The sequence below is a fragment of the Chlamydotis macqueenii genome, chromosome 1 (assembly GCF_036417535.1).
Source record: "Chlamydotis macqueenii isolate bChlMac1 chromosome 1, bChlMac1.mat, whole genome shotgun sequence".
NCBI lineage: Eukaryota > Metazoa > Chordata > Aves > Otidiformes > Otididae > Chlamydotis > Chlamydotis macqueenii.
In genome coordinates this window covers 126,737,124-126,752,709 of record NC_141556.1, presented here as the reverse complement: position 1 = coordinate 126,752,709, position 15,586 = coordinate 126,737,124, and the positions used below count along the sequence as shown (strand labels likewise).

Below are 15,586 nucleotides of genomic sequence, written 5' to 3'. Positions count from 1 at the left end.
ACATTTTACTAGAATAGCAAAGAAAAACTACAATAATAACAGAATATAAGGATACTAAAATATACAAAATGAACAATGTACGTTTTCTCACCAGCCAATGTCCCAATGACTGATACAGCCCATCCCGAGCAGCCATCACGAAAATGAAACTGAGCAGCAAGCGAAGGAGTGAAAAGGAGCCAGCAAGGTAGAGAGAACGATGCCAGTGACAGAGAGAGAGAAGATGGACGCCCCCACCCTAGCCAACCTCCACTTATATACTGAGCATGACGTTTATGGCATGGAATACTCTCTTTGGCCAGTTTGGATCAATTATGCTGTCTGTCTTTCTCCCAGCTTCCTGCATCTGCACATTAGCAAGACTTGGAAAGCAGGATGGTGTCCTTGGTCTCATTAACAACAACTGGTATCATCAGGGTGTTTTATCAACATTCACACACAAAATCCAAAACACACTGGCAACTGAGAGGAAAATTAACTCCATCCATGCCAAAACCAAGACAGTATCCACCCCTTTTCCATACCATTTGTCATGAATACATACACCACTGCAAGCCAGCATGATATGAGCAACAAAGTAAGAACAAATTTCTTCAAGGAGCTGTGAACAGGACAAACGAAAGAAGTAGCCTCCATCTAATTTTTTTTTCTAAAAAGTAATTGTTAGTAATGAAGTATTTGAGAACTCTTTAACAAAACAAGTCAAATAGTTTTAAAGAAACAAAGTTTTAGAAAATAATTAACTCACTTTTCAGCCTGATTTTTTTAAGTTTATATGATTGAGCTCTCTGATTGCCTGTTGGTCTTTCTTTCACCCTAATCTTCCTCCACAGCTTTAAATATTCTGACTTATTTTCAACAAGTTTGTCAGAAGATTAGAATTATAATAATTTATGACATTTCATGATTTACTTTTAGAAAAGGCAACCAGATAACGAAAACCAGATACTATTGGTCACTAACAGGGGAACAGGTGTAGTGTGTAGACCTTAGTAAACAGATGAGAATTCACACCAAAAATAAACACCTTATAAAGCCCCCCACAGTGGAAAACATTTCAACTGGAACTTACAGATAAGTGCAAAACACAAAATACTGGGAATTCTAGCTTCAATACTTGTGGTGTTCACAGAACACACGGGAAACACCATTAATTTGAATATTTTTAATTCTCTTCTACTACCTGCGGTGAATCATTCAGTGAATTTTATCTTTGTACTGTGGCAAAATATCTAGTCCAATTATGAAAAGAGATTTATTTCAGCATGAATACATTACTTTGTCATACATTCTGGCTAGTATCAGTCCTGATTCACTAGTACTGGTAACCCTGAATATTCAAAACTTGATGAAATATGCATTCAAGGGAGGAAGGAGTGCACTTGAACTAAAAAAAAAAAATCCAAACAACTAAATATTTTTTTTTGTTTTTTTTTTCCTGGAGAAGTTAACACATCCAATTCTGTCACAGTTCACTTTCAGAGTTTCTCAGAAAGGTCAGGTGACCTTCACTCTAGAAGTGACTATTTTTCTCCTTTGTCTACAAAGGAAGACTAGAATTACAAACTGAAATACAGATGCCTACTCTGAACCTGTTTTGGTGAAATGGATCTCATGTGCAAATATTAGGTAGGAAAGAACTATGTTGGAAGTTTGCTATAGGGCAAAAGTAAATATTTTATTTACACAACTCAAGCATGTTACCACTATTTCCACATCTGCTACACTGTGTCTCTCTATATAACATAACCTCTTGGAGAAATAAATGAACTGACAAGTTTATCTGACATGAACAATAAATAGTAAAATAGTCTAGCCAAAAGCTCCATTCTTCAACATCCACGCATCAGTGATCAAACTCATACCTAACTCACTTGACTCCTCTCCTTATATTAACAAATAAACAAACTCCTCCACAAAGGTGCCTATCAAGGCTGTCAGTAAAAAGGAACTCAGTGGAAAACACCTAAATGCAAAAGACAAAAGACAGTTCATCACAACCCGACAAAAATTAACTTCCAAAATTAGGACAAGTAAATTTAGCTAAAGTATTTTTTAGACAGTTTAAGGGCAGATGCTGATCCTTTGCTGTCTGCTCTGCATAAACATCAAGGTTTTCATAAGTGAAGTTTTCATAATACAAGTTTTTTAAAAAAAAACAGTTGACTTCTTAAAGCAACATAACATTAACTAGATGTCTTGTCCAGTGTGCTTACTATACGGTTTACTTTATGGCTCTGTCTAAAATAAGATGGTAATAAAAAGCCGTATGTAATGAATAGAGCTTGCAAAATCTGTTGGGATGAAAGGTACTAAATAAGATTAATAAAGCTATCAAAGAAAAGGTCCACAGCAAGACCTATTTGTACTAATTTATACAACTAATATGTATAGAATGTTATTCCCCAAGAGTATTACCTTTCCTTGATTGTTTTATGCAAGCAATTTTAATGGCTAATTATTCACATGAGAAGACCTAGAAGGACTCCCAGGCAGATCAGTCATTAAGTGACACAGCTCAACTCTCATAAGTTTGTCTTATCTTCACATCTATGCATTAACACCCACAGATTTAATCATATGCCATAGTGATCTCTGATGCAATACGAGATGTACTTTTGAAAGATTTATGAAAGCAGATCAGATAAATGTTTTGTTAGGCAAAGGAACCAATATAATCTTCCTTCAAAGCAGTCATTCATTTAGTCACTCATTTCCCAAAACTTCCAAGATGTGGTCAGATTAACTACTCTATTCACAGTATGGCAAAAACATTAATAAATTTTCTGAATCTGAAATGTATTATCTGTACATGTCACTGATTATAAATGTCCAGATTTGCCCTGAAAGTAAGACAAATTCTTTAGTCTGAACTGGTGAAGATGAATCCCCCAAACACGAAGTTACAGTCAGTTACCAGGAAGTTTGAATGATCCAGTCTGAGAACATTGTTTTCTCCAAGACAGAGAAAAAAATCCATGTTTATTCATTCTTGTCATGTATAAAAATTATGTCACGAGGCATCTACACGTGCTAATAGTTATTTCAAAAAGTTTCATAATGAAATGTTTGAAATATGCATCCTAATTAATGACTTACAAGATTTAATTTGGTTATTTGAATAAACAAAGCCAGGATTTACAATAAAACCTAAATATAAGCTAAGAATTGTCATTTAATGTCATTTAATTGTCATAAATGTCACTCTCCATACAAGAATAGGGAGAATGACACAAGCAACTTTAAATTTATTATTTCTCATAGCCTTCAGGCATTTTAATGTCCCACTACCAGTAGCAACAGATTAATTAAAAACTTTTAATAGGATACAGTAAATTAAGAACAATGTAGAACTGTGTGCAGTAGAGAATAATTCAATAACTGATATAATTATGAAATACTATTTCTTGTAGCATGACATGACAAGAAAATGTTTTTACTACAAATTCAGGATAAATTATTTTGATATTTCATCACTCCCATTAGTAGTAGCAACAAGTGAGGAATCTTTTAACAGTAAAAGAAAGGTTTTAGGAATTTTATATATCCAGAAATGGATACATATATATATATATATATACACACACATAAAATTTATAAAGATTATGGTATTATTTAATATTCTGCTTGGCATAAGAAAGAGCCATTAACTATTTTACTAGGAATTGTGATGTCCTCCCCTTATTAACTGAAAATTAAGTCTTTCCATTTATATAGCACTGTATTCAAGAAAGGCCCATGAATTTGTTTTTAAAGCGGCCTTAAATCAGAAAAAGTAGTGCTTTCATCAGTTAGGGCCCACGTGTCTGATACAGAGCCTGCATATATTATTTAAAACATTTCTACTGAGACCTTAGAAAATATGGGCAAAAACCTGAAATCCATTGGATATCGCTCAGTCTAGGTTTTTGTTCTTAGGAGCAGTAGTGTGCTGCACTCAGAGGTGTTTGATAAGAGGGTGATATACAGTAAAAAGAAAACCAGTAATCTTCTTTGTATAAATGATCTAGACAATATGCAAGTAAGAACTGATGGCATTCATGTAGGCTAGCTATCACATTTAGAACATTTGACTGCTTAGGTCAGGACATTTAGTCAAGGTACTAAGGGTGTGTAAAATTGTAAGAAGACTCTAAATAAAATAAAATAAAATAAAATAAAATATAGGAAAGACTGTAGAATCTGTTTTCAACATAATAGCAAGGGAATTGTGTGCTTTTGGTGTTAATAAAATATTAGCCAATAATAAATTCCTGCCAGACGTATATCCTTCCAGATATATCCTTGCAATATGAAGGGCATTGTAGTATGGACCATGATGATTCTAATCAGAGATTCCTCTAAAACAACGGCAAATTGGTTTCTCATTGATTCCACATTTTATGTTTTCTATCTCTTGTAGAATCATTAAGCCATCGTAGATATCTATTTGACCAGAAAGAATATTTTGCTACATTTCTACTATTTCTCTGAAAATATCTCATAACATCAAAAAACACTAGTCAAAATTGAACCTGCTGGAACAAAATTGATCCAAATAGAAAAAAATTGAACCATTTTAATTCACATGGAATCCAAAGTGGAACAAGAAGAATCAGAAATTATTGGAATGATCTTCATCACTCACTAAAGTGGGAAATAAATCTAAAATATAAAAATTAAAATATGAAAACCACAATTATTACACTAAAAATGTCTTTTTACAAATTTTATATTTGGAGAAAAACATAATAAACAATCCACCCACTTACTACTCTGTTTTTGTGGTATGAGAATACGTGGCCTCAAGCACTGAAACAGTTTTTTTTCTCCCCTATCCTTTCCATTTGTGCTGTGTTCCAGAAAGAATTCTTCAAATTTAATGGTTATTAATATTAGTGGTTATCAATATCCATATAATCCAATTTAAATATAAAAGAGAAAAATTATTATCATGACCATGGCTTTCAGCACCAAAGCCTTGATTCTCTATATCTTTTTACTTTAAACATCTACAAGACAAAGATGTGACATTCCTGACATTATCCTGCAGTAGAGGAAGGGTCTTGAGAAGGCATCAATCATCCACAAGCCTGTTGCAGGCTTCCATAAGTACTCTAAAATATAAATGTTGGACAATTCAATGTATGAACAATTTAAGAAAGATCTGTAACAAGCAATTTCTACATCCACAGTATCCTCAAAAGGCTGAGTATAATTAATAACACCACCACTCAATAATTTCAAAATCTTACCGACTATTTAAGGCCTTCTGTGACCTCAAAATATAAACATAATATTAGTGATAATTAGGCCTGTAAATTAAATATTTGATAAATTAATAATTATATAATGGCAATATTTTTGAAACAATTAAATTATAGAAAATAAACTAAAGTCCAGCCCTTGTCTGTTTAGTGGGAAGTACTCGTCACCGACCAGTCACAACAGATGAACATCAAGAACACAAAGGAATTGTTTAACAATTCAGACCCAGAACCTAATTATTTCACTATTAAAAGAAAACTGCACCACCATAGATAATAAACTTCCAACCCAGAAGTCGATACTACATATAGACAGCTGAGCAATTCTTAATATCAATGTAAAAAACCAAATATTGTGGATGTTCTGTATTTTTAAAATAAGAATACTAATTTTAAATTCTCAGGTAATGATTCAGGGATGTAAGTTGAGAGTCTAGTTCCAAAACTGTTGAAGAATTCTTCTTTTTGTAGCTGTTTTTTTAGCATTTATCTATGGCACACGAACACCTCTCTCTCCTCCTCCACTACTAATTCCTGTTTGCTTCTTTCCTGCATATTAACCTGCTATTAATTTCCAGTACAACTTGTAGTTGCTTTTTGCATCTAAAATTGAATGTAGATTTGAGCTGCAAGGCAGACCACAAGAAAAAAAAATTAGAAATAACCAATTTTAGAGAGATGACTGCAAATGATATGCAGTCATGATAAGATCCAACTATAAAATACAGCACCGGAGCTATCTTGATGATGGTATAGATGGTGTTTCAAGCTGCATAATAGCATGCTATTTTGAGAACTCATGTTCCAGAAAGAGAAATAGGCACAGGAAATAAGAGTCAAGTTGTCTAGCTATCATATGAAAGTAGATTAGAAAACTGCATCTTTAGTTTACCAAATGAGATCCAATAGGGGAAATTACTGCAGCCTGTAAGAACAGAGGGGGATAAACATCAGGGAGTAGATAAAACTGAACTACATCTCAGCCCTGGCACAAAACCAAATAAACTATGTGCAAGTGCAGGAAGTTGAAGAAGTTAAAGCTGCCAAGCATTAAGGAGTGAAGAGACAGAAAAACCTTTCATTTAGAGCAATGAGAGCAAAAACCAAATCTTTAACTACTTTCAAGACAGAGTTCAATATGTTTCAAAGGGATTTTATGATGTGCTATCTGTAAAACATCCTTTTAAATCCTGTCTCCTAATCATAAAAGAAGTCAATTACAATTTCTTAAAAAAGTCTTAGGGAAAAATTCACAATTAGAGTATTTAAGTGTTCATGACCTGAAATGAAACAATTCTATTATTAGGTTTCATTCACTTTATATATAATGCATAAATGTTGTTTAATATCATGCCATTGTGCAGCAAAAACGAACACAACTCCACTCCCCAAATACACCTAAAGGAATGTAATTACCTCTTAATCTATATTAACACAATCACCTAATCATACTGTTGACTGGTTCATTTTATATTAACATTTGACTCTCCGTATTTACTGATGTAAATAAATACAGTAATCTTTACTTTTCCAAAGTAGTCCTGCCTAGAAGTAGTATTACACATTGTAATATTTTGTATATTTTTTTTTCTAAAACAGTTCCTTGTTAAATACAAGACTATTCACTTGCTTGTGAAAGCATTTTCAAACAAATACTGTTAATTCTGAATATGGTTTACTAAGCAGCATGATCTCATTAATAAAACAAGTTGCTAATCTAGTAAATCAAAATGCTCAGCTGTATTAATGTTTACCTAATGGAAATTTTAATGATCTCTTCTGGCAGCTCACAGAAGCCTAATACTTCTCAAACAAGACCCAGCAAAACACAGAAAGAACCAATGAAGAGAGTGGGAATAATGCAACTTCAGACTAAACATTCTTTGACAAATATTTATTAGCTAACATTGGGTCTGCCTACTTGAGGTTAGTTGGCATATTTTCACACTATGTGAATTTTCATTAGAAATGCAGTTTTGTCTGATGTATTGAACTAAATGAAATGTTTCAGAGACAAATTCATGAGTTCCTAGGATTTCTAACACAAAGGAAAAAGGAAGAAAGAAAAAGCTTGATGGACTGCAAAAAGAAAATCTTGGTAGAAATCCATTCAGCAAACATATGTTCAAAATGTTCTCATAAGAAATGAGAACATAACAAATGGATAACACATTAGAAGGAGGCCAGGTCAAAGGGAAATGTAAAACAGCAGCAGTCTTGTTTGACACTGAAATCTAAGCTTCTGTATAACAATGCATTATGTTAGGGTCTTCCAGCGTAATGTTCAATTCACTATGAACTTCCTTCTCAATGATGACAAGGAAATAATGTTTCTCATCTGTTGGGACTGTGAAATGTACTACACACCCAGTGCATTTAGAGCATCTATGATACATCTTACCTTGGTCTGGGCACTCTCAGAAATCAACCTCTTCTCAGAGAGAAAACATTGTTTTAGAAAGATATTAGAAAAAAAGGAGACAAGCACTTTTTCCACAGATCTATTTTTTTTTATCAGTGCTCATTTGAAGATGCTCAAGGATACTAGAATAATTCTGAGAAGGGGAATGGAGCAGAGGTAAAGCAAAGAAGAAAGGGTAAGGCTTTGTGATGCTGTATTAGTATTCATCACATAGATACTCATGTCTTACTTCAGTATGTTATGTTTTTCAAATAAATGCTTAAAACTGTGGGACAGAGAAAGAGAGACAAAATTTCAATGGAAAAACACTTGAGCTCCGCTACCTTTTACATAAGCAATGAAGAGGATCTTTATTTGTTTGATTATATTCTATTTTCCCAGCCAGATCTTGGATGTCTTCCGTGTTCAAAGCCTTGATAGTCATTTGCAGAAAAATATTTACCTGCTATTTTAACTACGTCAGCTTAATGTATTACTTAACAGCTATATCTTTTTTTTTATACTTGCACTGCATCATTTGGTTTCCTTTTCAGTTCAGCAGTTTTACAGTCAAGAAACAGCAGCCTAAATCTTAAAAAGGTGAAATCAAATATCAAAATTCAAAAGCTATGATTTATTTTTTTTAAAACTGTAGGCCAAAAAGTAGATTAGTGTTTCATTCAGAACAAAACTGTACCTTTAATATTAGACAGACCTAGCTTCTTTCAGCTCGAAATACAGTAATTCAGTCCAACAATTCAAATGTGCAAATGTCAATTCGCTTAGCAGATTTTTTTCTTAGCACAGGTAGTAATGTATAATATGAATCCAGAGTTTAGTCAAGCCATGTTATTCAGCTGAACCTATCAACTTGCAAAACATCAGTTTAGAATTAATTCTTCATACCCATTACCATTTCAATCATACAAAAGGAAAATGAAATAAAGTACCAGGAAACTAGAGTTATTATTTTCCTTACGATACTACTCAAATAGCTTGCAAGATTAAAAGCATACAAATTGGAACTGGACACATAGGAAATAAGTGGCTATTCTGTCACACTGCATTTCACAAAAAAACATCTTCAAAGTTCTTTGATTAAAACATGAAACAGGCAAAATAAGCAATACTTGCAAGACATAGTTCATGGAATATTTCTTGTACAGCTCAATGGTTAACCACGTTTCTTCCACAAGACTTTAAGTCTGATACTTCTGCTGGTCATAAGTATCAAATGGAAACTAAAGAGCACTTTAAATACAGACCAAATATGTAAGTATGGAAATACCACAACATACCATGTTGTCGCATATTTTACTTCTTTAAAAAATGTATTTTAAAATAAACTATTGAAAATTCTTAGTTAACAAGGACAACAGAAATACATGACCAAAATTGCCACTAGGCACTCAACACTAGAAATCTTCCTTAAATGAACTGCAAAACTATACAAAGTACCCAGACCTACAAATTCTAATCACTGCAGAAAAACAGGAAATGGGTTAATCAAATCATACCTGGAGAAACTGGTTGGTTTTTACATGACCCACGTCTCCAGCCTCTATCTGTGCTCTTGACAGCTTCTCTTCAGTTTCAGTTAGCCAATTATTAAAGCTCTTCATGTCACAGTGAAAAAGCTGCCACTTTTCCAAAGACTTGTCAAAACATCTGGAAGTATAAAAGGAGATGAAATAACTGTCTATTGATACTTTATTTATTGACTACAGAAATAAAAAGAAAATGAATAATGTTGGATGTCTAAATTTGGTGTGATGTTGATGGCATCATGTATTTTCATTTCCAGCAATTATATTAAATGGAAACATGGTAGTACTTCTGAACAGTGAAATTATCATTAGGTATATGTGTCACAAAACAGTACCTTATCAATTTTTTAAATTCTTTTCAATATTTAAAAAGAATTACATAGTCAAAATATGTTTTCAATTTACAGCTTTATTAACCCACATCAGCTCACATAATAAATGCAACACCCACAGGTCCCAGTGTAACTGGGTATGCTCCTCTGTTCAAATTCTAGTTTTAGAAAAAAACACCAGTGCTGATTAAAGGCTCCTATCGCACCTTAGTAATTTGCTGTAGCTACCAACACTGCAAACCATCACTGCTGGCCAACATACTTGCTGTACGTTGTACTATAAAATGATTTTTAGATCCATTTTTGAACGAAAAACAGCTTAAAAGATTTGTGATGCATCTGACCTCCCATATCATAAGATAAAGGATTAAAAAACAGTAGACAGATTCTTATTCCTTACTTCTCAACTTTAGTCTCAGGATCCTATTATGATTAAAGGACTTCTTTTTTTCTCTTGTAGAAATATGAATTGCAATATTATATGTAATATAGATGCAAGAGACTACTTTGTAAATGGAAACTGCTGTGGTGACAGATTACCCCAAAGGATCCCATGCATACAGTACAATTCTGCTCCAGTTTTACTGCAAGAAACTCATTCTATCTGCCTCTCCAATGGATACAAATGTCCTATTATTATTACAGCAAAGAAAATGCAACTCTCTTCAAAGGAATTTCTACTTGTATTGTGTAAAGGGACCCTTTATTAATCACTTTTTTGTATATATGTTTCATGGTAATTACAGTGTTGGATAAAGATAGTTATGCAAAAATTAAAATGGCTGAAATACAAGGATGAATGAAACAAGATTACAATATTAAAAAACAGGGGTTTGTACAATAAGCAAGGATGAAAAATATTACTACCACATCTGCAAGTTTACAGTCCCCTACATAAAAGACTGTATAAGTACTTCTGGCACTTTGGGAAAATCTAATCTGCTTTTGTCCAGAGTGATTGATTTATCTTCTGTTTAAAAATCTGTTTGCCTTAGCCATTGTCATAGAATAGAATCATAGAATAGTTTGGGTTGGAAGGGACCTTTAAAGGCCATCTAGTCCAACCCCCCTGCAAGAAGCAGGGATATGTCCAACTAAATGAGGTTGCTCAGAGCCCTGTCCAACTTGGCCTTGAATGTTTAGAGGGATGCGGCATCTACCATCTCTCTGGGCAACCTGTGCCAGTGGTTCACCACCCTCATTGTAAAACATGTCTTCCTTATTTCTAGTCTAAATCTACCCTCTTTTAGTTTAAAACCATTACCCCTTGTCCTACCACTACAGGCCCAGCCAAAGAGTTTCTCCGTGTCTTTCCTGTAGGCCCCCTTTAGGTAATGGAAGGCCGCAATAAGTTTTCCTCAGAGCCTTCTCTTCTCCAGGCTGAACAGCCCCAACTCTCTCAGCCTGTCCTCATAGGAGAGGTGCTCCAGCCCTCTGATCATCTTTGTGGCCCTCCTCTGGGCTCGCTGTCTAGTACCAAGGAAATGAACTTAAGACAAGAACTTGCAGAGGGGTTTTGCAGATGGCCTATGTCTTAAGGAATTCAGTTATCCTATGTTTTGGATTGCTGTCGAAGTGTGATCACTAATCAGAGATTAGCTAGAATCTTTTGTTAGCAGATTCTCATTAAATATGTTACTGTTGTTTACTTTAATAATCCTCCTTTGAGGGATTATAATAGGTTTTAGGGTATACTTAAAGGATAAATACAAAGATACTCAATTGTTTTTTCTAGGAAGTAATCTGGTTCTTTATGTACAAACTACACAATTGTTCGAGTGTTAAAGAGTTTAATTCACCAAATAAAATTAGGTTTCTATCACGGAATAAAGACTATCTCTTCCATCGTACTGATGAATTTTCATTTTTTAGAAGAAAATACAAGTTCTTCTTCTCTTCTGTTGGTTATATATTCCTACCATGGTTTTCACATTTTAAACTTTTTTAACACCATACAGTATGAATAGCACTATAAGAAGCCATGCGAAGGTGGAAAGATCTTTGAATATAGGAAAGTTACAAACATGAGATGGGGTGTAAAAGGTTATTGGTTTGTTGTTCTGAACAAAATTTTAATTTTGCATCTGTGTTTCAATGAATTCCTTGAAATTTTGTTAACATTCCTTGATAAACTATGAAACCCATCTCTGTGATACATTCTGCTTTAGTGAAACTTCACAGCCAGTTGGCCCACATGAAAAAGAACACTATTAGTTATAAACTTTCCAAAAAGTCACGATTTATAGAAATTATTATTATTAAAGACATACACTCTTATTCATCATATTGGAAAAACATTCAGTAAACTTAATTTCTATACTGTTGCTAAACAATGTACTGTAGGATTATGCTAATATTAACCTACAAATTATGCAATTTTGTCAACTTGATTCAGCACAATTAGCACCTTGTAAAAATACACAAAACATCAAAGTAGTATAAATAATTATGTATTAGTATGTGAAAGCATTAACTTTAATACTTAAGGCCATTCTTACAGATAATAAAACACGAAAACTTGTTTTTGTCAAGCAACTTCTACAATTAAATTGCTTAAAGAAATAGATAACCTATTTTCAGAGGTTTTGATGTTTTCATTTTACTTCACAGAATCTATGTCTTTCAGGTACTTAATTTATATTTAATTTACATATCCTCTCTGCATTTGGACTAAAAGTGGTGATCTCACTTTAGACACAGCTACATCTAGATTTTGCTTCCAGGTTTTGCTGTAGATCCATTCTGGGACAAGACTCGGCTGTATATATACTACTCACATTCCTGCACGCTGCCTTTCACCCCCCAAAAAAATGGCAAATGATCAGAAATAAAAAATAAACTGAAAGCAAAATAACCTTAACAATGTCATCCATCATTACAAAATTCTATTTCTCTCCTCTTCCCAGAAAGTAGGTTCTGCAGCATTACATATAAACTAAAAAGAAATTATAACTTAAAATTAAATTATAATATTTTTTATCTGGAATTATATTGATTGTATTATTGTTCTTGCTCTATAATTTGCATCTCAATTTCCCACCATATAGTTATTGATATCATACCATTCAGTGTCAATCAGTGCACTAAAGACAATGACATGAAAAAGCAAGATCATGTCAGTCATTGCTAGTCTTTCGACATACAAATTCATTTTTATGAAGCATGAGAGACCAATAAACTTAATAACCATTTATAAGTAATAATTAAACAAAAACTCCATTGGGTTCTAATGGATGCCATATGTCAATAGTCTAAAAAGAAACACTCCGTATAATTTATAAAACATACATTCTTCTTCCACACTAAATAAGGTTATTGACTATGCATACAAATTTGAACTTCAAAATTCCACCTTTTTTTTTTTCTTAAAAAGTTTTCCTTCATCAGAACAGAGATGAAATGATGTATTTTGAATGGGGCTCTGCGCAACCTGATCAGTTGATGTCCCTGCTCTTTGCAGGGGTGTCGTGGTTTTGTTAGTAAGGGGGGGCTTAAGGTGGTAGCTTCTGAAGGAAACTGCTAGAAGTCGCTCCCCTTTGTTCAGTGGACTCGGCCGGGCCTAGGGCGGACCTGCTGCTGGCCAAGGCCAAGCCGATTGGTAGCAGAATGTCCCGTGATAACGCCTCTGCGATAACGTATTTAAGAAGGGGAAAACAGAAAAAAAAAGAGAGAGAGAAGAGAAGATGTGAAGAAGCTGAGCGGGGGCAGAGGCGCAGAGGGGGAGGCGCAGGCCTCATGGGCCTTGCAGGCCTCACCCTCTGGCCTCTCGCCAGGCAGCCGATTGGGCCCGACTCGGTCCAGCCCGGCTGCAAGAAGTGGAGAGGAGATGAGAAGTGAATGAGATGTAAAAAAGATCCTGAGAGACACCTACCAGCCTGTTGTGAGGAACGGCTGCAGACACCAAGGTCAGTTCAGAAGGAGGGGGAGGAGTAATGCGGCTCCTGGCCAAGATTCCCCTGCAGCCTGTGGTGATGACCATGGTGGAGCAGGTTGTCCCCCTGCAGCCCATGGAGGTCCACGGAGGAGCAGAGATCCACTTGGAGCCCGTGAAGGACCCCATACCGGGGGAGGTGGATGCCTGAAGGCAGCTGTGGCCCATGGAGGGCCCGCTGGGACAGCTGTTCTGGAGAGACTGCACCCGTGGAAGAGATGACCCACGCCGGAGCAGTTCCACAAAGGACTGTGGCCCGTGGGAGGGACCCCACAATGGAGCAGGGGAGGAATGTGAGGAGTTCTTCCCCCGACCATGAAGCAGCGGTGTGAAACAACGTATGATGAACTGACTGCAACCCCCATTCCCTCTTCCCCCCCCCGTGCCACTCGGGAGGGGAAGGTAGTAGAGATAATGTTAAGCTTGGGAAGACGGAGGGGTGGGGGGAGGTTATCTTGTTCTCTGTCTCATTATCCTGCTGTTTGTAGTAATAAATGAATAGTTTTCCCCAAGTCGAGTCTGTTTTGCCCGTGACGGTAACTTTAAGGATTTCTCCCTGTCCTTATCTCAAACCTCGAGCCGTTTTTCCTTCTATTTTCTCTCCCTGTTCTCTCAGAAGGTGGGGGGGAGTTGAGAGAGAGACTGCGTAGTCTGGTCCGATCGGGGCTGAACTACGACAGTTATTTTGGCGCCCAACGTGGGGCTCGAGGAATTTGAGATAAGGATTGAGTTTAATTGGGAGCGGTAATGGGCAAAACAGGGATTGAACTTGACAAAAGAGCAAAATGATTAGGGGAAATTTATGTTCTGATTGTGGTGAAGGGATAAGTGGTGAATTGTGTGTAAATTGTATGGTCTATCCACTGTTGATGTTTTGAGGATATTATTTTGATTCTTGGTGTAGGAAATTCTTTTTTCTTTTCTGTTGATGTGTATGTATTTTAATTAGAATTCTTAAATAAGTAATTCGCAGAGGCGAGGGGTGGAATGTCGTGGTTTTGTTAGTAAGGGGGGGCTTAAGGTGGTAGCTTCTGTAGGAAACTGCTAGAAGTCGCTCCCCTTTGTTCAGTGGACTCGGCCGGGCCTAGGGCGGACCTGCTGCTGGCCAAGGCCAAGCCGATTGGTAGCAGAATGTCCCGTGATAACGCCTCTGCGATAACGTATTTAAGAAGGGGAAAACAGAAAAAAAAAGAGAGAGAGAAGAGAAGATGTGAAGAAGCTGAGCGGGGGCAGAGGCGCAGAGGGGGAGGCGCAGGCCTCATGGGCCTCGCAGGCCTCACCCTCTGGCCTCTCGCCAGGCAGCCGACTGGGCCCGACTCGGTCCAGCCCGGCTGCAAGAAGTGGAGAGGAGATGAGAAGTCCTTAGATGCACTACAGGGACTTTATCACCCTCTACAATATGTAACAGTTCTGACTGGGCAGGGCCAGCTCGATTGGTGGATCCCCGAGTGTTAACTAACCAGGTAGCTTTTCCTATTTTTTTTTTTTTTTTTTTTTTTTTTTTTTTTTTTTTTTTGGGAAAACTACGACAAGGGGGTTGGATTAGATGACCTTTAAAGGTCCTTTCCAACTGGAACTATTCTATGATTCTATGATTTGAGAGGACTTAATCTAGACACCTAAATTAAAAGCAGCTAACAACTTTTCCCTAAAGAACATAAAGAAGTACTTGATTAACTGTGACCTAGGTGAGAGATTAGCTTATTGCAACTCCCTGATACAAAATAAATTATTAACGCAATTGGTAATAAAGCTATAAATTTCATAGCTTGTCAATGTGAAACTATCAAAAATTGCCATTACAAAATCCCTAAATCAAATATTTTACATGAAAATAACAGTGGCTTAATTTTACAGAAATCCAAACTGCCTGCATGTAAAGGGTATGCACACATTTCATCCTCATGATGGATGACTGTACACTGCAGTTCTAGCCAAGATGCCACCCTACAGTAGCATCTGTCTGATAAAATGAAATATGGGTGAAAAATCGCGTTCACTCTTGACTAACCATCAAGGCACTGTGGGCCTCCCCCAAGCTCTCCACTGCTTTGACGTGGCACAGCAGTGTAAACTGGCACTGGGCTTTGGTAAGTCCAACTACATGGTAAAAAACGACTGTGAGAAAC

At 35.9% G+C, this 15,586-nt stretch overlaps 1 protein-coding gene across 11 annotated transcripts in view; it reads right to left on the bottom strand.

Annotated features, from left to right (window-relative positions):
* The window catches only part of DMD (dystrophin), a 1,302,935-nt gene that overhangs the window by 591,328 nt on the left and 696,021 nt on the right, over positions 1–15,586 (bottom strand). For all 11 annotated transcript variants that reach the window (XM_086766697.1, XM_086766715.1, XM_086766672.1 and 8 more), the window contains one exon: positions 9,165–9,315. In XM_086766697.1, coding sequence (XP_086622823.1) covers positions 9,165–9,315 — 151 coding nt within the window. The remainder of the gene's footprint in view (positions 1–9,164; positions 9,316–15,586) is intronic.